At 41.8% G+C, this 24,767-nt stretch overlaps 1 protein-coding gene across 2 annotated transcripts in view; it reads right to left on the bottom strand.

Annotated features, from left to right (window-relative positions):
- GNAO1 (G protein subunit alpha o1) overlaps positions 1-24,767 on the bottom strand; it is a 378,391-nt gene that overhangs the window by 182,094 nt on the left and 171,530 nt on the right. For both annotated transcript variants that reach the window (XM_089661430.1, XM_089661429.1), the window contains exon 3: positions 20,710-20,851. In XM_089661430.1, the coding sequence (XP_089517556.1) occupies positions 20,710-20,851 (142 nt within the window). The remainder of the gene's footprint in view (positions 1-20,709; positions 20,852-24,767) is intronic.

Below are 24,767 nucleotides of genomic sequence, written 5' to 3'. Positions count from 1 at the left end.
CATGAGACCTTCCTCCCTGGTCTTCTCTGAGCCCATCCGTGAGCTTATTTATGGCCAGAGAGCGCATCACACTGTTGTGTAAAGAATATTGCATTAAAATATTCAATGGTCATCCAACTGAACAAAGACAAAAATAGAAGCACATTAGCACGTCTCAAAGTGGGTGGCTAGCAGGAAAATAATAGAATTTTCATGCGCTCAGGTTTCCAGGCTCGGCTTCTTGTTTAAATGTATTAAAATGGTGCTGCCTGCTCCCATCCTCTAGTGTATAAGGATTTTATATTCTTCCTCTCAGGTCCCTTAGGATTCTGATCTATTTTTCCACAAATACCGGTTTACTAATGTGGCTGAAATAACCTAATTGAGACTTCAGTGGAAACGATTTTAACTGTTTTTAATCTGATAATATATATCTTTACTGTTGCTCGGCATACCATGCCTTTGTCATATGAGAGAAAGGGCTGTTTTTTTCCTGGCTGCCTGCCTGATTAGATCAGATATTTATCTGTGTGACTGTTTGCAAGGCACACTACAAGATGGATTCTGATAACAGTCTAACGGGTGGGGTTTTTGGAAGACTTAGTTCTTTCTTCAACAGAATACTGTGCCCCACTCATTGAAAATCATGCTTAATAAAAAAAAAATTTAAATGTATTTTTCATTAAAGCCAGATTCCAAGACAAGTAGTTAATACACCTGCATTTGATCCATTGTAGCAGCCAAAACACTGTTTATTCTGTTCAATCAGTATTTTGATCCACACTCCCACTGCAGCACTGCTTGGCAAGAACAGTGGGTCAAAGCACACTGCCAGCCTACAATGTAGGAGGTGTAGGCAGACAGAAATGGGCACCAAAGCAAACAATGAAGTCCAAAATATTATATAAACATAATTAAAAAAACAGTCATTTTTTTTTCAGAGCAACACCTCTCCCCCTTCACCAGGGCCTAGAAAAATATTGAGCGACCAATCTGAACTCCCCTTTCAGCCTACAAACATGAGCTATGATGAACTCTAATTATTCTAAATCAGACTAAAAAGACCTCTGGTTATAGCTTCTTTTTTGTGTCCATTTAAGTCCTCATTCAATTTTTCCGGGCCCTGATGAAGGGGTAGTGGTGTTGCACCCGAAACGTGTTGCCTACTGTTTATGTGACTGACTTGTGAATAAAAACGTATTTTGGATTCTCACTATTTGGTTTGGTGTCTATTTTTGTATATCCACACTTTGATAAATTCCGTATACCCATTAAGGGAGGCCTGTTTGTTTGGGAGCTGCCTTACCAGGGTCAGTGAGCAGGATCAGAAACGCATTAGCATTTGACTGATTGACCAAGCACTGAAATCTCAGTGCCTGTTAAAATTAAATTTGCAGCATGGTAAAAGGGGTATGCTCATTACAGCAAAGCCTACCTTTGGCTGATGTCACTCAGCCGGTCCAGGCTTGGGAAAGATCATAACTTTACAGTCGGGATCCATCCAGATGCCTGGACCAGCAGCTGGCTCAGCCTTTCAGCAAGCAGCTGAAAACCTGAGCCAGCCCCTCCTGCCCCTTCCTCAGCCCAGTGCTCCAGTGAGTGCTGGAAGAGCAGAGAGCCGGTGACTGACAGCCACCGTACTTTGCTCAGAGTGGAAGGGGAGAACTGAGTGATCAGCGGTTTCTTGATTGCTCAGTTCTTGGGGTAGAGCTGGAGGGGGGACAGTTGCAGCTGGTATGAGTGCTGCAGCCATTTAGGTGAGCATTTCTTTTTCTAAATTCCTGCATTCTCTTTTTAGAGGTCACAAATTTAGGCGTGAACCCTGTTCCTCAGTTCAATTGTTTCCTCTGAGAGTGGAATTTACGAAGCAGCTGGTGTTCTTCCAGGGGCCCCTCTGGCTGGAGTTTGGACTTAGCTGCTGGCTACCAGGTCAGTAAACAGACAAGGAGGGGGTAGGTGCCAGGCAATGAGGAACTGATGCGTGAAAGACACCCCTCACCATGTGAAAGCTGGAGTTGAGGCTGTTGGTGTCAAGGTAGCGCACTGAAGGCTTGAGACTGCGGGTGCAGAGGAAGCACAGCAAAGGCTTGAGGCTACAGATGCATAGGTGGTGCAGCAGAGGTTGAGAATGAGTGCAAAGATATTGCAGGTGCAACAGAGGCCGAGACTACGTATGCAGAGGATGCTGCAGGCTGCTGCAGAGACTGAGGCTGCAGGTGCCGAAGAGACTAAGCCTGTAAATGCACTGAAAACCTGTCTGTGAATGCAGTGGAGGCTTGGTTGTGGGTGCAGCTAAAAACAATTGCAGGTGCAGCTGTGGCTGGGCTGCAGCAGAGACCAGAGCTCATGTGCAGTGGAAACCTAGCTGTGGGTGCATTGAGGGTACAGACATTTTTAGCTCCGGGAAAGATAGTGACTCCTTGCTTGAGCAGTAAAAGACAATGTCAGGTTTCTGTGATGTAAAAAAAAATGAGACAAAGATAAATAATTTCAGAACTTTTTTAACCTTTATTGTGACAAACTCAATTTTAAAACAAATCTTTTAAGGGGGGGGGGGAGTAAACATAAAAACTAAAATAATGTGGTTGCATAAGTGTGCACACCCTCTTATAACTGTGGATGTAGCGGTGTTCAGAATTAAGCAATCATATTCAAAAACATGTTACATAGGAGACAGTACACATTTGCCATCATTTAAAGTGCTTCTGGTTAACCCAAATAAAGTTCAGCTGTTCTAGTAGGTCTTTCCTGCCATTTTCTTAGTCGCATCCTACAGCAAAAGCCATGGTCCGCAGAGAGCTTTCAAAGCATCAAAAGGATCTCACTGTTAAAAGGTATCAGTCAGGAGAAGGGTACAAAAGATTTTCCAAGGCATTAGATATACCATGGAACACAGTGAAGACGGTCTAGTGGAGAAAATATGGTGCAACAGTGACATTACCAAGAACTGGACCTCCCTCCAAAATTGATGAAAGGACAAGAAGAAAGCTGGTCTGAGAGGCTGCCAAGAGGCCTACAGCAACATTAAAAGAAGCTGCAGGAATATCTGGCAAGTACTGCCTGTGTGGTACATGTGACAACAATCTTCCATATTCTTCATATGTCTGGGCTATGGGTAGGAGTGGCAAGACGGAAGACTTTACTTACAAAGAAAAACATCCAAGCCCAGCTAAATTGTGCAAAAACACATCTGAAGTGTTCCAAAAGCATGTGGGAAAATGTGTTATGGTCTGATGAAGCCAAGGTTGCACTTGTTGGCCATAATTCCAAAAGATAGGTTTGGTGCAAAAACAACACTGCACATCACCAAAAAAACACCACACCCACAGTGAAGCATGGTGGTGGCAGCATTATGCTTTGGTGCTGTTTTTCTTCAGCTGGAACTGAGACCTTAGTCAAGGTAGAGGGAATTATGAACAGTTCCAAATGCCAGTCAATATTGGCACAAAACATTCAGACTTCTGCTAGAAAGCTGAACATGAAGGGGAAAATCATTTTTCAGCATGACAACCACCGAAAGCATACATCCACACCAACAAAGGAATGGCTTCACCAGAAGAAGAAGAAAGTTTTGGAATGGCCCAGCCAGAGCCCAGACCTGAATCCGATTGAAAATCTGTGGGGTGATCTGAAGAGGGCTGTGCACATGAGATGCCCTCGCAATCGGACAGATTTGGAGTGTTTTTGCAAGGAAGAGCGGGCAAATATTGCCAAGTCAAGATGTGCCATGTTGATAGACTCATACCCGAAAACACTGAGTGCTGGAATAAAATCAAAAAGTTGTTTCAACAGAGTATTAGTTTAAGGGTGTGCACACTTATGCAACCACATTATTTTAGTTTTTTATTTTTACTTCCCTCCACCTAAAAGATTTCAGTTTGTTGTTCAACTTATAGGTCACAATAAAATGTGGAAAAAGTTCTGAAATTATTTATCTTTGTCTCATTTTTTTACATCACAGAAACCTGACATTTTAACAGGGGTGCAGGGGCGGACTGACCATTTGGAAACTCGGGCACTGCCTGAGGGCCCAGGGTCAGTAGGGGGCCCCAGGAGATGCCCTTGGTACCTTTTTCATAGGCTTTTTTGAGTTTGGGCAAGGACACAGGGGCCCCATGATCCCTTATTACCTGGGGGCCCCATGAGTTGTCAGTACGCCCCTGCAGGGGTGTGTAGACTTTTTCTATCCACTGTATGTATTTATTGTTAAACAAATACAGAACTGCATAAGCATCTGCCTGCAATTCAGCTTTAAAAGTCACTGAAAACAACTGACAGTTAGTGATACAATGTGCTGTAAGACCTCAAGGCCTATTCATAGTGAAGAGGGCATACCACTATTTGCTAGAGAACGCAGTATTAATTCCACACTGCATCTGGTTCATAAATGCAGGCCACGGTTAAAGTGTTACTAAACCCACAACAGTAAAATCAGTCTGTATATGCAGTAAAGTTATACACACTAACCTAAGGGGTTAATCCTCTGCATTGTGTAAAAAGGCTGTTTCTTCTCTGCCCCTCCTGTTGTTCAAATGCCCACGCTGATAAGACAGATTGAACTGTGCCCTTCTGCACATACTCAGTTTAGTGTGTATTGCTAGAGAGGTTTGGGTTTTTCTTTCTTGGGAGAGTGCATAAAGAAAGCCAATCAGCACCGTCCAGACAGATGTCAGAGGATTGCCATCCTTCTAGAGAGAACTCCTACAAGCTTTAACCAGTGCTCAGCTGAAGTCACAAGACTGCTCTAACTGCTGATGAGAAAAGGTATTTAGCAGTTTATATTTACTAAAATAATTGCACTTCCATGTTCTGTGGGAGACCAGATATAGGGAATACAGGGTCTTGGGTTTAGTACCACTTTACACTGTAGAGAATACTCCGTAATCGGAGGAGATGCTGGTCGCATGACTAACAGGTCATTAGAATGAATGGAACTTTAATTGTTTTCTTTTTCCTTATGAAGAAGGGGTAAAGCCATATCACAGCTTTCTAACTAAAGCCCTTAATGCTGGAATTTATTACTAAACAAGACAGAGGCACCAAGCTCCGTGACACACATTATGAGAAAGGATATGAAGATATTTACAAATATCCAAAAATAAAGGCGACTTCACTCCTTTTGTCCTTCTGGGGCATCCACAGAGCACAAAATGTGAACAGTTGGTCACGATGCAATACCAGATTTCACCACACTAGATTCCAAAATCGCTATCAAGGCAAAAGTTACTACAGCCTAAAGGGATTTCATTTTAAAAGCACAATATGACAAACCTGCAAATATTTGACATTGTAAGGGTATTTGCTGCACTGATGAGCATGAGTTACAGATCTCTGCTATCAGCCATTCCATTTAAAAGGTTGTCTACTGTGTCCTTCAAAAGGGACGAATTGTGGGAAGTCTGCTGCATTATAAACATATCCCTTCACACGATTATAAATTCTCATATGTGCCTCAATCTTTTTTTTTTTATTTTGAACTGCCAAGACTGCAGGCCTGTGAAACCAAGGGGAAGTGACAGGAAGAAATTCAGGGTTTGCTTTATAGAAAACAGGATTTGGTAGTGTTAAGCAATGTCCTGTTGTGCACAGATTATTTTGTGGCAAATTACAAAGGAAATTGTGTTTATTGGTTTATCACTGTAACAGTTTCCATTCTACACATTGCAAGTGAATGTTGCTCATTTTATGTGTGTTGCCTTCATCTAAATGGGAAAAAGCAGACAATCAATGACACTGAAAGTAGGTGCCATGCTGCGCACCACATCCTACTATCAAGTATTTAGCACCAAGAAAAAATTGTAACAGACTTTACTGGTACCAGGGACAACAACCAAAGTATAAAACCAAGAATTTATTACACAATTAAAATGCATACAAAACATTAAATATCAATAAACCATGAGGTCAAAAACAGTATATGGTCACAACTCGTTACATTCTCCACCATTTTACATATCTCCTTAATTCACTAATCCAGAAATGTCAACGTGTTTCAAGTAAATGCTTTTTCAGGACCTTCAGTCAGGATCAGAAGAGTATGACCTATGGAGATAACTCACCTTTATGTTGGCGTGGATGTGGGGATAGATGTACAATCAGGGGCGGACTGACCATTTGGAAACTCGGACACTGCCCGAGGGTCCGGGGTCAGTAGGGGGCCCCATGAGATGCCCCTGGTACCTTTTTCATAGGCTTTTTTGAGTTTGGGCAAGGACACAGGGGCCCCATGATCCCCTATTGCCCGGGGGCCCCATGAGTTGTCAGTCCGCCCCTGGGTACAATGTATTGGTAGGAGTGTCCTAAAATTCAAGAGTATTGGGGGCAAATAGTAGACATGATTCAGAAAATAACGGAAGTGGATATTTCAAAAGACCCAGAGACTTGCTTATTCCATGGTACTAAGATTTTGGTTAAGAAATATAAAAAATATGGTTTATTGTGTTATTTTAATGCAGCAAAGGGATTGATACCCAAGTTTTGGAAGAAACAGGAGGTACCAAAAATAAAGGATTGGATAAATAGGGTGGACCAGATATATAGACTGGAAGAACTTTACCATTTGAGTAAAGATAGGATAGAGAGTTTTCGTGCCAAGTGGAAAAGGTGGGAGGATTTCAAGGAGTCAGAATTAATCTTAGAGTATATGGGAGTGTCATAGAAAAATAATGTGGATAAGTTTTCTGAACTGATGCAGAGGGGAAGTTTTGGGGGGTTGGAGGTGGGGGGGTAGGCGGTTGGGAGGTAGGGGGGGGGAAGGGAGGGAAAATGTAAAGGACTTACGGTCAAACAATCAGATAGTATGACAATTTAATCTATGGTAGTTTTATATGTTTATGGTTTGTTTGTATTAATTTGAAATTTTGAAAATTTAATAAAATATTTAAATATAAAAAAAAAAAGAGTATGTTACCTATCTAAAAAGACAAATATATACTCATTATACATAATTAAGAATTGAAAAACTAGCAAAAAAAAAGATCAACCCCAAATTTTATTTGATGCACCACACTGGTAACCGTTAGCTGTGTAAAGTCATGTTAAAAACGTGAGTTTTTCAGCATTTTTGTATTAGCGTCTAGTGGCACTTTTCGCATTTGCGTTTTTTAGAGGTTTTTTTTGCCCAAAAAAATTTGAGGCGGGGGGGTCGGTTGTGTGTGTCGAAAAACCAGCCTTGTCGTGATTTACCATGTTTCTCAGCGTTAGAGCGATTTTACAGCTAAAAAAACCCACTAGTTCTGGGTGTTTTTTTTCAGTCAAAAAAATGCCCCAGCCAAAAAATGTTTATTACAGTCTATGCATGCATGGACACATGGGGGTTTATTTACTAAAGCTGGAGAGTCCAAAATCAGACTCCCTTCTGCATAGAAACCAATCAGCTTCCAGGTTTCATTGCCAAAGCTTCATTGAACAAGCTGAGGTTAGAAGCTGATTGGTTTCTATGCAGAAGGGAGTCTGATTTTGGACTCTCCAGCTTTAGTAAATAAACCCCATAGAATCATATGCTGGGGAGTTTATTGGCTGTGGAAAAAAAAAAGGTCAAAAGCCAAAAACAGCAGCTGTAAAAATGTCCAGTGTGCATGAGGACTTACATGTCACTTCCAATTGGCCAATGAGGGCAGCAAAGGCAAGCAAGCCACCATACTTTAATCTGGTTATGGAGAACTTGAAATAACAGTCCTAACTTCATTGAATATCCTAATTTTTGCACCAATGACTGCTCATGCGGGGAAAAGTTTCGAGTAACACAAAATTGGTTTATTGATTACATCACTGGTGCAAAGATTAGGACATTCATTGAAGTCGGTACAGATATTGTTGCAAGTTTCCTATAATTCGATTGAAGTATATTGGCTTGTCTGCCTTTGCCGTCCTCAATGGCCATTTGGAAGCGACATTTAATTGCTAATTATATATAATGAGTATAAATTTGGAACATATGTCTTTTTAGATAGGTCATAATCTCTTGATCCTGAATAAAGGTCCTGAAGAAGCATTTACACAAAACACTTTGAGCTTTCTGGTTTAGTGAATTAAGAAGGTATCTAAAATGGTGGACCAATTTTATACTTTGGTTGTTGTACCTGGTACCAGTAGTGTCCGTTACATTTTTTTCTTGGTGCTAAATGAATGACTTTGGTCTTCTAAAGCAGAGGCGTCCCTAGGGTTGGTGTCACCCGGAGCGATAACACTTGGTGACACCCCCTCCGATGATCCCCGAAAGATGGATCGGATTTGCAGACTCTGATCCATTTTGCTCAATTCGCAGATCTGATCCATCCTGCGGGGATCGTGGGCTTTCTTTACAACTTGGCTTTTCTTGGAAGGGGTCCGGGTGTAGCGGCAAGATGTGTCCCATGTAGATATGTCCCCCCTGAAGCAACTGCGCATGTCCCGGTTTCAGGCACGATCAGTCGATGATAGCAGTAGCTCTATCATCGATTGATCGTGCCTGAAACCGGGACATGCGCAGTTGCTTCAGGGGGGACATCTACATGGGAGACACATCTTGCCGCTACACCGGTGTCACCCCGTATAGGTTGCATGCCGACGATCCCCGCAGGATTGTCGTCATGCAACCTATACCGGGTGACACTGAACCCGCTCCAAGAAAAGGTAAGTTGTAAAGAAAGCCGACGATCCCCGCAGGATGGATCGTCAGCTTGCTTTACGAATTACCTTTTTGTGGACCGGGTCCGGTGTCACCCCATGTGGTCAGTGTCACCCGCTGTGGACCGCACCACCCTAACCTGCCTCAGGACGCCCCTGTTCTAACGTGAACCTATTATGTGAGAAGCACAGAAGCTGCAATTACTGAGTTCCTTTATTGATAGCCCATAACATCCATACAAATCCTGACTTTTGTATGGCTTACCAAACTCTATATTTTCCCTGGGTTAATAACTCAGATAGTACTGCAGGCAGTGGATCAACATAACAGCCAGACTTTTGGCTTTTCGGGATGAAGTCAAGAATGGTTGCCCCCATTTCATTCTCATAACAACTTTAAAGTGAAGTTAAAGTGATTGTCCAGATATTTAACAATCGTGAAAAGTGTAAAAGATCAGCTTTATGTACATGGCATCCACAGGATCATAAAAACTTTACTTCTATGCACAGCTAATATATCCACTTATCTATGCACAGAAGCAGCCTCTAAATCCTGTGCAGCAGTACTACAATGATTGTGCTCTACTGTCCCTTCTTCGAAGTGTCAATAGACTGATAAACTCCACCACCTACCTTATCTTAAAGCAGAACTTCACCCTAAAGAGGAAGTTCACTTTTAAGAATCCTCCGCACTCTCTCCAATATCGGAGGTTAATTTTTTTTTTTTGAGGGGGTACCTAGTTTTGGCAGGTACCCGCTCCCAATGGAATTGCTGGAAGTAGCTACAGCATTTGTAGCTGCTGACTTTTACATTTTTTTCTACAGACTGAACATCCTCCTTAACATTCTGGTTCGCAGTCAACATTAGGTCTGGTTCACTGGTTCACACTGGTGATGAAAATAAGAGACTAACTTGCATTTTTACCACTCACCAGCAAGCTAACATTGATGGAGGACATGTCTACACACTGCAGCAACTGTTATACAGCATGTCCCATTTGGAAAGAGGTACTGCCGCCAAACGCTCCCCATTTAAGTGATCTCGCTACAACCACATCTAATGCAAGCAATTGAAAGTGCTCTGTCATAGGAAATGCATATAAAATGGAACTCTCTTGTGGATGCATTTCATGCACTGAAAAATGCTCAGGTGTGATATAGCATTGGCAACGCCGGTTGTTCGCCAGCTCTGGCTCCAAAGTAGCTCCAGCAGTAGAGCCTTATGCAGGCCATAGACGGGTTGAAAATCGGCCGTTTAAAAAAAAAAAAAAAAAAAGGAAAAATCAGCCGTTTGATTGGCCGACGTTACCACCAACGGTTAAAAAAAAAAATCGGCCAGTTTTCGTCCTGTCTATGGCTGGCATTTAACCCCATAATTACTTCTGTCCCTTGCAGAGACAGGGGAGCACACAGGGGAAAGGAGGAGGAAGAGGAGGAAGAAGAGGAGGAGGAAGAGGAGGAGGAAGAGGAAGAAGAGGAGGAGGAGAATTCCAGTCCGCTATTATATTTTATATGAAAAAGTATTGCGGTTGCAACAAATGTATCCATTTCGGATACAGATGAATACATTTGTTGCAACCGCAATACTTTTTCATATAAAATATAATAGAGGACTGGAATTCTTCTTATTGTTCTTCTTCTTATTCTTCTTTTTCTTCTTCTTCCTCTTTTTCTTCTTCTTGCAGGTCACGGCTCATGCGCAGATTTTTTATTGGGAAAACGATCGGCCAATTTGCCCATCATTGCCGGGAAAATCGGCCAATCGTCAAAATCGGCAGCGAATTTTCCAACATGCCTGATAAAAAAAAAATTAGCAAAAACCCCAAAAAACAGCCGACCAATTAACCCACTAACAGTGCGAAAATCAGCCAATTTGTTTTTCGGTCGCAAAATTGGCCAATTTTTGTCTATGGCCAGCATTAGCTTCAGTTTTACGTCAAAAACGCCAAAAACTATTCAAAAATGATTGAAAGTAACTTTGCTTAACTACAGTTACCAAAGAAATACAAAGTCCGTGGCTTTTTCTTGATTCTTTTAGAAAAAAAAAATCACCAGGAATTCACCATATAGTCACTCAAAAGCTTAAAAGGGTTAGTTCACCTTTACCAAAAAAAACTTTCTATGCAGCCAAGGGGCTGCACAGCTTTGACTAAAGCTGGATAATACATTTGCTGTAAGATGAGGTCATTTATGCTCCTCAAGAAGCCTGGCTGAAAAATTCCCAGAGATGGCATCATCCCCTGTCCTGCCTTGCTGCTAGGATGTTGCTAAGACACACCCAGCTGTTACTTCTAACCCCCACCATCACAGGATTGAGAAACGTGTGGTTCACCATCTCCTCTATCACATGAGCTCAGAGTTACTGTGATAGGGGAAACAGAGCGCATGTGAGGGGGTTTGAATCAGCTGGGATTGCCTTAGCATTCTTCTAGCAACAAAGCAGGACAGAGTGACACCATCTCTGGGAGTTTTTTTGCCAGGCTTCTGGAGGTATACAAAAAGGCCTACACACAGGGGCGGACTGACCATTTGGAAACTCGGGCACTGCCCGAGGGCCCAGGGTCAGTAGGGGGCCCCATGAGATGCCCCTGGTACCTTTTTCATAGGCTTTTTTGAGTTTGGGCAAGGACACATGGGCCCCATGATCCCCTATTGCCCGGGGGCCCCATGAGTTGTCAGTTCGCCCCTGCCTACACTTATAGCAAGGGTGTGATTTATAAATAAACAGTGCAGCGCTCTAAAAAACTACAACTCAATTATAATAATATTGACAAAAATATCAATAGTGATATAATTATAAAATTAGTGCCAACCCTTAATAAAAATAAAAAATTAAGTGCCAAACCATGACCAAAAAATAGTGTGCACACAATTAAGTATAATAAATAACACTCCAAACGTCATCCAATAAGGAAAATTTTAGCAGTGCTCACACAGTGCCACAAAAATAAATCAACATTTGTATATGCATTAAAAACAATGTCCTTTTAGTGAGAAATAAGGCAAATCATGCGATGTGCAGCAGTGATATTGGAAAAAAAAACGTGACTGTGCAAAACTCCTCTTTCGTTAATGGCTAGATTGCCTCCTCACCTCCTCCTACTGACCCCAAAGGGCCAACAGGCTTGCAGGATCACCCTGGATCCTTAGTTTGCAATGGCCAGCAACTTCCTTCCTTCCCTGGATCTCCTTTACAGGGTTCCAAATGCCCCTATTCAGTCAGGGCGGTCCTGAAGAGTAATAGCTCACCAATCCAGTGAGCCAAAAAAAACTCTCTAAGTGTAGTATTAAGTCAACTTCATTTATTTCAAAAAGAGTAAAAAAGGTTAACACTCACATTGCAGACAATCTTCCCTCCTCACTGATGTGTGGGTGTACTGCATGTGAATGGGACCTCTTGGGTATAGCAAGATGGCGTCTCACGCCGGAAATGCGTCACCACGCACCGGAACTACGGACTCGCGTACCTACGCGTTACGTCACCGTCTGCTCGTGACTTCATCTGGGTGATTTACCTTTGGTCAAAGCTACAAAGTTTGTTTTTACCTAGACACCCCTTACCTTCATAGACAGATTTTTGGGAAAAGGTGAACCAACAATTCTGCGGAAAAAGCCGAACAGTGATTTCCTGAAAATTGGTGCCTACCGTTTATGCTTTTTTTTTTTTTTTTTTTTTTAAATTAAAGTGAGCTACCCTTTAAATGGTGTTCTTTCACAGACAGAAAGGTCTTTTGGTAATGGCTCATTTCAGCAGCACTATTCCAGTACAATGACATGGTGCATAATAGGCAAATTCTACAAGAATATGTCAAATTTGAATCAAACTAGAACCATCGTCTGCAAAGAAAATGTAAAACACTCTAATGACATTTGTCAGTGCATGCTTGAATAGACAGTATACGTCTGAAAGTCAAGCCACGAAAAAAATGGTGTTCCAGCACAAGCTTTGCCGTGGAGTACTGTGCAAGCACTAAAGCCAGCACATTTTTATGCCTCGTCTTACCCAGGGGCATCAACCCATAGCTATTCCAATTTTGTTACGGACACCCAGTTTTAGATTTCTCTCTCTTGGAAGTGGATCTGTCAGCTAGATTCAGTAGAATCTTACAACTATGTGTGAACAAGCACGTCTTGTATCCAGACATGTTACAATGGCGGTATTCTAGCAGTGTCCTCTACATAGAGACCTAATGTATTTCATTATAAAGGATTTCTGAAAACCAATCTTATTTAACAAAGGGTTATTTAATTTTTTGGCATTTAAAGAAACTTGTATAACACTTTATTTTAGTATCTTACCACCTCTAAATTCTGATTGGCTGCTGTGTCAGACTACAGTATATGTGATCAAATTATAGCAGATATCACAGAACACAGGAGTAAATCAACGATTGATTTCATTATTTAATAATTAAATTCATCTCATAAAATTAAGAGATTAAAGCTTCTGTCTTCCCTTGTAATAACAAGGCCTTTTTCTATTTTTTTTTTTATTCCTGCAGAAAAGGCTGATAATTTTTAGAAATGGCTCAATATTGTCCAAAGCGCTTAGGCCTCATGCAAACTGGATGTTTTGCCATCTCTCATATAAGCCTTTCCTCCTGGCAGCAGCATTTTGGCAGAAAAAAAAATGAATGACCCTTGTAAACACATGTGGCGCATTTAGGCACTTCAAATGCTAGGTCATTAATTATTTTATTGGCCAGGATAAATAATTTATTCTGGCCAATGAAAAAAATGAATGTTCAAATGCTAAAACACACCTCATGTTAATGGGCATTTACATAAGCGAAGCACTGTTTCTGCCAAAATGCCACTGCTCCTGGATGCACTGGCAGTGGATTTTTTTTATCTGCCTCTAAATGCCCCCTACCTCTAAAAAGTCCTCTAAAAGCCTAAGTGAGCATAATCTCATAGGGGGTGTATGGGAAAATGCCAGACGCCCATAGAAGTATCTTAAAAAAAAATGTCCAGTGTGCATGAGGCCTTATTGTCACATGGAGAAATCTTTCAACATGCTTCCAGTGATATGGGGTTCCGAAATGTCACTCCTTTGGGAAGTGTAATAGATCAGGATTATAAATTTGGCAGTAGGTGGTGTATGGAGTCAGGTGGCAATAGGTAATGGGGGGTATGGGAAAATGCCAGATGTCCATAGAAGTATCTTAAAAAAATGTCCAATGTGCATGAGGCCTTATTGTAACATGGGGAAATCTTTCAACATGCTTCCAGTAATATAGGGTTCCAAAATGTCACTCCTTGGGAAGAGTGATAGATCAGAATTATAAATTTGGCAGTAGGTGGTGTATGAAGTCCGGTGGCAATAGGTAATGGGGGGGGGGGGGTATGGGAAAATGCCAGACGCCCATAGAAGTATCTTAAAAAAAATGTCCAGTGTGCATGAGGCCTTATTGTCACATGGAGAAATCTTTCAACATGCTTCCAGTGATATGGGGTTCCGAAATGTCACTCCTTTGGGAAGTGTAATAGATCAGGTTTATAAATTTGGCAGTAGGTGGTGTATGGAGTCAGGTGGCAATAGGCAAATATTGTTTCAACTCATCGATTTCAGGGAGAGATCTTCATGGCTAATATCAGCCTTATACACAAAGTAAATACATAAAATAAGATTCACAATAAAAATACAGCCAGGACATTTCAACCTTGGCCAGTGGAAACTCCAAACTCAGCTTTAGCAAACACACGTCACTGTTTTTTTTCTATTGAAACAGGCTTTTAGAAGAAATGCAGGTTGTGCATGAACAAGTTACAATGATTAGCTTTGAAAATGCTGGAATCCTTTTCAGTGGCGGTAATGAGATTCAAGGAAAACCATTAACAGTTACATGCTAGCTGGCACCTACAGGTACAAGGCCGACGGTGTGACAATGTGACTGTGCAGTTTTCAAATGGTTATATACAGTGGCATTCTATTCAAAAAATGAAATTAAATAATAGATGGTTTCTGGCTTCCAAAGATGTGTTCTGGTAGAAATGGCTTTTGGCAGATAAGTAAAGCGATTCTTAAGACTGAAAAAAAAAAAAAAAAAACCTGCCACTGTTACAGAATACTTCCTTATACAACACAAAGGGGTTCCCATCTTCTACATACTTTTGATTTCTTTGGGAACAAAAGCCTACAGACTTCTAGTGCATCATCTGGAGAAAACTGGCAACATAGGTTTTTACTAATGCCCACTTGTGTTCTTTAAGCCTCATTATACACTGAAGGGAAGGACAAAATGAGCTGTAAAAGACACATTGCTGTTTACTATGGGTGTGCAGGGAGATGAGAAGCCCACTAAGAAATTAGAAAGAAGGTTTCCACTTTTGGAGAATGGAGAACATTTTTAATGAGGTAGAGTCATTTATGAAGAACCTTGGGAACAAGACCCCAACAGTGGATTTCCTGGGTTCTGCCCATCACCAGGTAGCAGACCGATTTACTGCAGAAACAAGAACATGGTGGAGAAGAACACATTTTTATGACTACCACACCTTCTCTTCCATGGTACATCAACAAGGTTTTTAAGCAAAAAATGTTTGACAGCCTAACATTTTCGGGAGGTTGAGGCAATTTTTAAATATATATTGATTAACATGCACAGGATGCCAAATGATCACAGGGACACTTGATCATCATGAGAATGATGAAGCTTAGCTGAAGAAACATGAAGGACTACCCCTCATGTGGGCAATAAAACAACGCTGTGGACAAGCCCAATCTTGAAAATATTTTAACAGTGAAATGCATGTATGATGAACGTTAAAACAAGCTAACAGAAAATACCCAATTTATTTTAAAAAAAATTAACTTGTTTTAAATATGAAAATCACCGATTTTAACCTCACAGTATTGTTTTTGAGCAGGGGTCTTCAAACTTTTTAAACAAAGGGCCAGTTTACAAGTTTTTTCAGATTTTAGGGGGCCAGCTGTTGGGAGTAGAAAATGTTCTGAGATCAGTGGGAGAAAACAATGCCATCTTTGATATTAGTGGAAGGAGTAGTGCCCCATTGCTGTGTCATTGGAAGGAATAGTGTCCAATCAATGGTGTCAGTGGAAGGAATAGTGTCCCATCATTGGTGTAAGTGGTAGGAATATTGCCCCATCATTGGTGTAAGTGGAAGGAATAGTGCCCCATCGTTTATGTCAGTGAGAAGAACAGTGCCCCATCATTAGTGGTAGTGAGGAGAATAGTGCCCCATTGTTGCTGTCAGTGGGAGGAATAATGTCCCCTTGTTGGTGTCAGTGAAAGGAATAGTGTCCCATCTATGGTGTCAGTGGAAGGAATAGTGTCCCATCTATGGTGTAAGTGGAAGGAATAGTGTCCCATCTATGGTGTAAGTGGAAGGAATAGTGTCCCATCGATGGTGTCAGTAGGAGAAATAGTGCCCCATTCTTGGTGTGAGTAAAAGGAATAGTGCCCCAAGGGCCTGATAAAGGCATGCAAAGGGCCGTAGTTTGGAGGCCACTGTTTTAGAGCAACAAACTGCTACAATAAACTCTATTGTGTAAAAAATACAGCCATTGGTTTCTGCTAATTTGAAATAGCATATGATGAAAAAGGGATAGAACATCTATCATGTTTTTATTAAACCTTGTACACAAGATGAGAAAATATGACGAATGATTGCCTAGTTTTTTTGGGTTTTCTTGCATGCTACCGTCATGCCGAAAATGATTAGTTCACTAAAGTTACAAAAATTGTCGTAAGACAGAACACAACTTCGGAAGTGATGTAATGTATTGTATTTTGCTGTAATGCATTCTTTCATTCCTGAGCATTCCCAGTCTTGGTCACTCAATATTCTTACAGAGAAATACTATACTGATTAAACGAAAATAGTTTGTTCTGATATTGTACTAAAATTTTTGTGCTTGTCCTTTCGGATAATTTAGCATGAACTGTCATGAAAGCTGCATACAAACAGATCAATATTGGTCTGATTTACTCATTGTGTTTACTAGGCATTAGTTTCCAGTGACTCCATTGGAAAGATTTCACTTTTTATCTCGAACACCTGGATGAGAAATGTGGGGAAAGGGTTACAAGGACAAGGAAGCAAAAGGTAACTTATTTTTATGTAAAAAAAACCTAAACAATTATGCTGCAGATCCTACTCTTATTGGGGAGATTTCAACTTGCTTTCTATCCCTAAGGCAAAGGAAGCGAAAACAAATGTTCCAAATTCAGCACAGAGGTCTTAATGGTTCCCTACTCTATCTAAAAAATATTTTGGGCTAGAGGAAGTCCATTTCCATCCCACATAGGAACCCCCTACATTCCTTTGTTTTTTAGCATACATACCTTTTATCCAGCTGGTTTCTCTTTGGACATGGGATGCCCAGGGTCCTCTTACTATTCCTTCACCCTCCAGCTGTCGGCTGTCCTCTACTAAAAGGTGCCCACGTAATGATCTTAGTACCATCTTACAACAGCAATGCATGATCAGGGTGTTTTGTTAACATATTCCTATATGGCTGGTCCTTAAAGTGGAGTTCCACCAAAAAGGGGTACCCGAAATTGACAGGTACCCGCTCCCACTTCCGCAGCGATCGCCTAGGCAATCGGAAGCAGAAGTTTTCCTCCTACCCTCCCTCCCCGAAGTCTTGTGGGACACGTGACAGGTCCCAGAAGACAACAGGGCCATTCAGGAGCGCAGCGCTACTCGTGCATGAGCAGTGGGCACCCGGCTGTGAAGCCACAAGCTGTCACAGCCGGGTGCCACACTGAAGATGCCGGCGCCTGGAATACAGGACAGCCGGTGAAACGGGCTGCGGCGGGGGCACCGCGGGACCGAGGGACCGAGGGACAGGTGAGTGGCTGTTTTTTTAAAAGTCAGCAGCTACAGTTTTTGTAGCTGCTGACTTTAATTTTTTTTACAGTGTGAGTGGAACGCCGCTTTAAAGTCATGAGTGTGACACCCAGCATCATTCAACCAAGAAAATCAGTGGAAGCAGCAGAAGGAGTAGTGAGTCTTCAGAAGCCAGCAGCAAAAAGAAAGCAAGTTTTGCAGTGAAATTAGCTTTTTTGTTTGTATTAACCATTGCTGATTTTTTTGTATTTTTTGCTTGGGCTTTTTAGCCTTTTAAAATAGACTTCAAAGAATACAGTGTACAGAAAATAGCATTAAAAATTTAGATTTCTATCTGCTCAGAAATTGCAGTAATTCCTAGCAGTCAATCAATTCAACATTCATCCAGGCAGGCCAAATCACTGATGAAAGCTGAAAACTGATTGGTTGCCATATGTAACAGCACACTAATATTCTCTATATCATTTTTTTTTCAATAGAGACCTATATACTAAATACCAGATGAAAGGCTCGGTGTACATATCTGTCACAAAAAGCTATGTTACTTATTTTCTAAACCCCCAAGTGAGTCTTTATATTCTCTAGCATGGAGCTGACTGAACCTTATTTTCACATTAGCTCGCTGTACAAATATAGGAGTTCCAGCTGAATATATTTAGCAATGTTTGTGCTTACCAGAGAATTCTGAATAAAACCATGTGCCAGATGCTGTAAAATTATTATACAAATGATGAATTGTAAAATACAGAGCGCGGAAGGAATAAAAAGGATTTATGGGGAGGTGAATGGAGGTAACCCATATTGTAAAATGAACACCAGGGGACAGAGAACTCACTATATCAGAAAAAAGTACATGGAAATTTGGGGTTTATATTCTGATCAAACTATTACAGTAAAAAATACTGTGACATGATGGGCTTACATAGTTTCATGAAGTCCATGCAACCGACTTGATCTTGATGGCTCACTATCAATAACTGGCCTATAGGTGGCAAATGATGAATTAACCAAAAGATAATGATGTGTAAATTATTTTCAATAGTGTAAATGGAGAAAATTTAGCAAACACTCTTATCGAAATATATAGTAGCGCCAAAGGTGGATGCTAGTCAATGTGGACATCTCTAATAAAACTCACCAATGCTGGCAGAACTGGTAGTCAATTTTAATATTTTTATTGCATGCTATACCAAGGAAGTTTTGGCTGGTCCTTTAGTCCATAATGAATGCTGCTGCCAGACTCATCCACCTTGCCAACCATTCGGTGTCTGCTATCCCACTCTCTGCCAATCCCTCCACTGGCTTCCTCTTACCCAAAAATGTATTAACAACAACGTGCAAAGCCATCTACATGACTAACCTGGTCTCAAAATACCAACCAAATCATTCTCTTTGCTCTTGCCAAGGTCTCCTGCTCTCTAGCTCCCTTGTCACCTCCCATGCTTGTCTCTACAATTTCTCCCGAGCATCTTTCATCCTATGGAACTCCTTATCCCAAGCTGTCCGACAATCTCCTAATCTGTCCAACTTTAATCGATCCCTGAAAAACCTCCTCTTTATTATCCTGCTTCTAACTAATACACTGTATTTTTACTTTCTCCATCAGCTCATCCCCAACAGTTATGACCTTTTTTTAATCACTTGACCCTTCCTCTTAGATTGTAAGCTCCAATCAGCAAATCCCTCTGATTCCTTTTATACCAAATTGTATTGTAACTGTAATGTCTGCCTTCATTTTGTAAAGCACTGAGTAAACTGTTGGCACTAAATAAATCCTGTATAATAATAATGGTCCTCCTCCTCCCAAACAGGCCAATAGGAATGTGTGGGAGGTGGGACAGCACTTGTTACTTCCACAAGTGGAAGCCACCCAGGGACAGCACTTGTTACTTCAATAAGTGGAACACAACCGAAGATGTTCAATCTTTTGGCCTCAAATTGTGTAGAGCTTCAGTTCCATGAGAAACAATAATAACAAAATCTATCAAAAAGCCTAGGCTACTAAGAGTATACGATGAGAAAAAAACATAGACGTTCACTTACATGAAACTGCATTTTAGAAGATCAGTAAATTCAAAGCTGAAGCTAGTAAAGTTGGGACCCCACTTCCACCTTTTGATCCTTCCTTTAGTTATTTATTGTCATTAGTAATCTCATGATCAATAAGAAAGCTTGGATATGGCGGGACAGCATAAATTTCACAGCAGAAGACAAGATTTGTATAACTTCATCTGCTCATATATCTGGATCTACTGTTCTACGTTAGACGGAGTATATACTTTGCTTATGCATTTTTTTCCATCAAAGGCCCTGTTGAAATTGCCAAGATTTGTAGCAAGCCTACTTTAAAGAGTTCCTGTCAACTTGCCCATTGATTTGCAACACAAACCTACTGTTCTGCTAATCAGTCACACTGATGAATGAAGCTTAATTATGATTTATTCACACGTTCACCATCACATCAATGGCCCAAAAAGAAAAGCAGTCACAAATTAAAGTACACCTGCCATTTTGTACAGCTTAGAGATAAAAAAAGAAAAAGAAAAAAAAGAAATAGGCACTCCCCATTCCCAAAAGGCAGCATTTAATGCGGGGTGCCCAAGGGTTTTTGCAGTATATAAACACTAAAAGCCAGAGGAGAGCCTTCTAAATATCCCACAATGCCATGTGGGTCTCAGTAGCCTACAGAAAAGTCAGCTGTACTGCCTTGGGGCAGGCATGCAGCTTTGGTAGCACATATTTGAGACTGCTGCAGGGTTAATTGGGAGATCCCAAAACCCAGGCTGCATCCATATGCAATAAACCAGGAATTTGCATGCATATTGCCTTGGGTTTGGGGTCTCCCAAGTAACCCTGTAGCAGTTCCTCCTCAAGTGCGCTCTACCAAATGGGCACTGGGCAGTGCCAATTTTGCATTCTTAACATCACTGTATGAGGTGTGTGAAATGCAAATTTCATTTTGGCACAAGAATGCACCAATGTTTGGAGAATGTATGATTGTACCTTCAAACTCTAAAAGAACATACGGTAAGTGCTGCCAGGAATTCAGCATATCTCTTACAATTTTCTACTCATCTTTCATGATAAAGCAGAGATGGACAGAGACAATCAGATGCCTCCAATAGACAGTAACCGGGAGATCAGCCAACATTCACTGGGTGTGCGTGTTGGGTGAACTTTTAGCCAGCCTTAGATTAATAATATTTAATCATAGATATTGCAGACTACACAAGCGGGAGGAAGTAGTATAGCTTTGTTATACAGGTTTGTACATATAATAGAGGAACAAGACCGAATGGAACTTACCCTTCTTTCTTTGTCACCATATTCAATGCCAAGAGTGTCCATGGCACGGACAATGGCTGCCAGGGACTGAATAGTGTTACTATAAACCACAGGCTTGTACTGTTTCACATCTTCACCTGAGAAGCCATCTTCATGGATAATTCTGTAGAAGAAAGCACATATGTATCATTGGTCACAACGAATAGACATGAAGCAACTCATACCAACAGTAGGCAACTGAATACATATATGAATGAAGGAAATGTCAGAAGAAAACATATTTAGGCATCTCGGTGTACGGTTAAGGAATACATTTCAGCACAGGCCTCAACGATAGACAAAATGTTTCCAGTACCAGCGCAATTCCCAGAGCTGGCGATCCTCAATAACCATACAGTAGTTTTGCATACATTATTAATTGTGGTGGACACCCCATTAAACCAAGTGCTTGAATGGAGAAGCTCAGATTACAGGAAGCTGGGTCCATCAACATTATGGGTTAAGAGGTTTTATAAATATGGATTAATGGCAACTGTGTAAGTGCTCTGAAACCACTTAAAATGTCAATCTCTGATTTATGGCTATTTGGAGACACGGCACAAATCAAACCTAATTGTGTGTAGAGTTAGACAATACTATACTCAGAAAAAGGGATCGCAGAGAAGTGATGGACAAACGTCTTCTCCGCTTGTGACATGTCACAGGATGCTCAGTCATACCATGGCGATATACACAAGATACTGGGGAAAGATTCAGATGACAGCCAACACAGGGAGAATAAAGATGAGGAAAAGAACAACATGCAGTACATAGCGGCACAATACAGGGTACAAACAGGTCAACACGTAAAGGACTGCTAACACACAGAATGTTCCATCCACTGCACAGGAAATATTTTAAGCAACCTTTTCTCATCAATGACCTTGAACTTCAAGACTATATACAAAGAGAGAAAAGATAAAAAGAGATTCCAACCACCAAACTGATTTGTGGGTACTGGCAGCAGGCAGATGGAAGAGATATTTGAAAGAGAAACTTTCATTTGACAATAGAAAAAAATGTGCAAAATAAGACAGAATTCGAGTATATTAAGGGTACATTTTAAACTGTATGTCTGGGGAAAAAAATAAACAAATACAAAAATAAAACAGGAAGTCTCTACAATACATGCATATTTTCCATGCGTCATCCGTTAAAGGGTTAGTTCAGCTTTGCAGAAAAAAATGAAAAGGTGAACTGACATCGTACCCCCACCCCTTCCCAGTCCCTACTGTACTTACCTCCATGGGTGATGAGCTGTCAGTTCCAATGCAGCTAACTGGGGATTGACATCCCATTCTTTTCCTTTCTGCAGCACCTCCGGGCCAGATCAAATCGATTATGATTGATCAGCGGCGGCACAAAGAATTTTTCTGATCCGCTCCACAAGTGCTACAGAAAGAGGCAGAAGAGCGGGGATTTCAAGTCCCCAGCTGTGTGGGCACTGACAGCTCACCACCCACAGAGGTAAGGACTTGGAGGGGATGGGGTGGGGTGTACAGTGTTGGTTTACCTGTTCATTTTTTCTGAAGAGGTGAACTTACACTTCAACAAAAGCTGCAAGTACTGAAAGATTCATGTTGATCTGCTAGAAATCCGATGAGTTCCTAAAACCAGCCATACATAGATCGAAAGTTGTCCAGTTCAGGAGGGACCGACCGAATTTCGCATCATGTATGGGCACCCTGGTTGTCAACAATTCAATCAATTAGCTTGCGTACATCCTGACTGTTGGCTTCTTTTGGAACGATTAGAGCTGTCAGTCTTTCTGGCAACAATAATCATTGTGTTCTGCTGACAGGGAAGGCTCCCAGCTGGCAGAACACAATAGTTCTGCAGAAGGGACTCCCCCCATCAACATAGATAGGGTTGATGAGGGATTTCCTCCAGCAGAACTATTGTGTTGGAAAAAAGCTATTTTTTCCTTCCACCTATGGCGGAAGGAAAGAAAGTTGGATAATCTATGGCCTGCCTAACATCCAGTAGTAAGCTCACAATGATGAACTTATACCTTAAAGCGGACCTCCACCCAAAAGGGGAAGTTCCGCTTTAAGGACTGCTCCCCCGCTCCCCATTAAGGATTGGCACATTTGGGGAGCGGGTACCCGAATTTGACAGGTACCCGCTCCCACTTCCAGTCCAATCGCCTAGGCGATCGGAAGCGGAAGGTGTCCTCCCTCCCTGTAGTCTTTTGGGACAGGTCCCAGAAGATTACAGGACCATTCATGAAGTGCAACACTACTCGCGCATGCGCAGTGGGTACCCGGCTGTGAAGCTGCAAGCTGTCACAGCCAGGTGCACACACTGAAGATGCCGGCCTCCTGGAATACAGGACAGCCGGTGAAATGGGCTGCGGGGGACACACCACGGGACCGAGGGACAGGTAAGTGGCTCTTTTTTAAAAGTCAGCAGCTACAGTTTTTGTAGCTGCTGACTTATTTTTTGACAGGTGAGTGGAACTCCGCTTTAAGGGTTGTCTGCTCTACCCTGTTCTCCCTTGTTGAGCTACATGACAACTTCCACTGTCCTCATCTCCTGATGCACTGCAGAACACTTCGCAACTTATTTTTTTGGAGATAACTGTGCAAGGCTGATAACAATGTTTGGAATTTCAGTGCAGCAGGGCCAGCATTGTCATCACACTACAAGAATATAGGTGCCCAGATGATTTCTCAACAGGTATTTTTCTGTACCTGCAGTGTTTTTAGAGAGACACAACATGGGGAAATGTGCACATCCTACGAAGATGTACTGAATATGATTTTTCATATTTTGCCCAGACACACTACAAGCTTGGCCTCACTTTTCTTCATCTGGTCTTTTCTATGCAACTCCCATTATCTACCTGGATATAAGATGAATGCTAATGACGCCCACTTGTCATTTTCAATCAGGATCTTCTGGCTAAAAGAAGGCATTTGCCCCAGGCTTACTAAAAAATGGAAGCCAACTAACAGGCTTGGACTGGGAGGCTGTAAAAGGGGCTCTAAGAGTCTCAACCGCCTGGTGCTGGAGAAAGCCATTAACCCTTGGAGGAAAGCATCCCCTTCATCAGTTAAATCAATTTGATCTTAAATATTGTTGGCCAAATTTGAAAATCTTAATCTCATCATGATTAGTTAAATCTCATTACTATAAAAATGTTGCAAGCTCTGACAAGGTATTTAAAGCACAGAGATTAAACCCCATTTTTACAAAGTTACTGGGGGCTTATTAGCCGAAGTCATGGCTTCACTACCTTTTTAATTTACAATGTGTCTGCTGTATTGTTAATATAAAGTCATACATCCCTTAGTTACATGGGGGGTTGTGGGGGGTAAGTGTATACCGTCTACTGTACTATACAGAATTGTTGATGCCGTAATCTGACATATTCATTTAAACCATAGATTGATAGCATTGGATTTACACTCACTGGATACTTTATTAGGTACACCTGTTCAACTGCTTGGTAACACAAATTGCTAATCAGCCAATCACATAAGAGCAACTCAATGCATTTAGGTATCTAGACAATGCATTAGGTATCTAGAACAGCCTGCTCACCTGGCACCCATCCCATGCAAAGCCTGCTCACCTGACACCCATCCCATGCACAGCCTGCGCACCTGACACCCATCCCATGCACAGCCTGCGCACCTGACACCCATCCCATGCACAGCCTGCGCACCTGACACCCATCCCATGCAAAGCCTGTTCACCTGACACCCATCCCATGCACAGCCTGCGCACCTGACACCCATCCCATGCACAGCCTGCGCACCCGACACCCATCCCATGCACAGCCTGCGCACCCGACACCCATCCCATGCACAGCCTGCGCACCCGACACCCATCCCATGCACAGCCTGCGCACCCGACACCCATCCCATGCACAGACTGCTCACCCGACACCCATCCCATGCAAAGCCTGCTCACCTGACACCCATCCCATGCACAGCCTGCGCACCCGACACCCATCCCATGCACAGACTGCTCACCCGACACCCATCCCATGCACAGCCTGCGCACCGGACACCCATCCCATGCACAGCCTGCTC

Source organism: Staurois parvus, unplaced genomic scaffold, assembly GCF_062004578.1.
Source record: "Staurois parvus isolate SC_StPar_1 unplaced genomic scaffold, SC_StPar_1.0 ptg001336l, whole genome shotgun sequence".
In the NCBI taxonomy this organism is placed as follows: Eukaryota; Metazoa; Chordata; class Amphibia; order Anura; family Ranidae; genus Staurois; species Staurois parvus.
The sequence above is the reverse complement of the archived record's forward strand: the minus strand, read 5'-3'. Positions and strand labels throughout refer to the sequence as shown.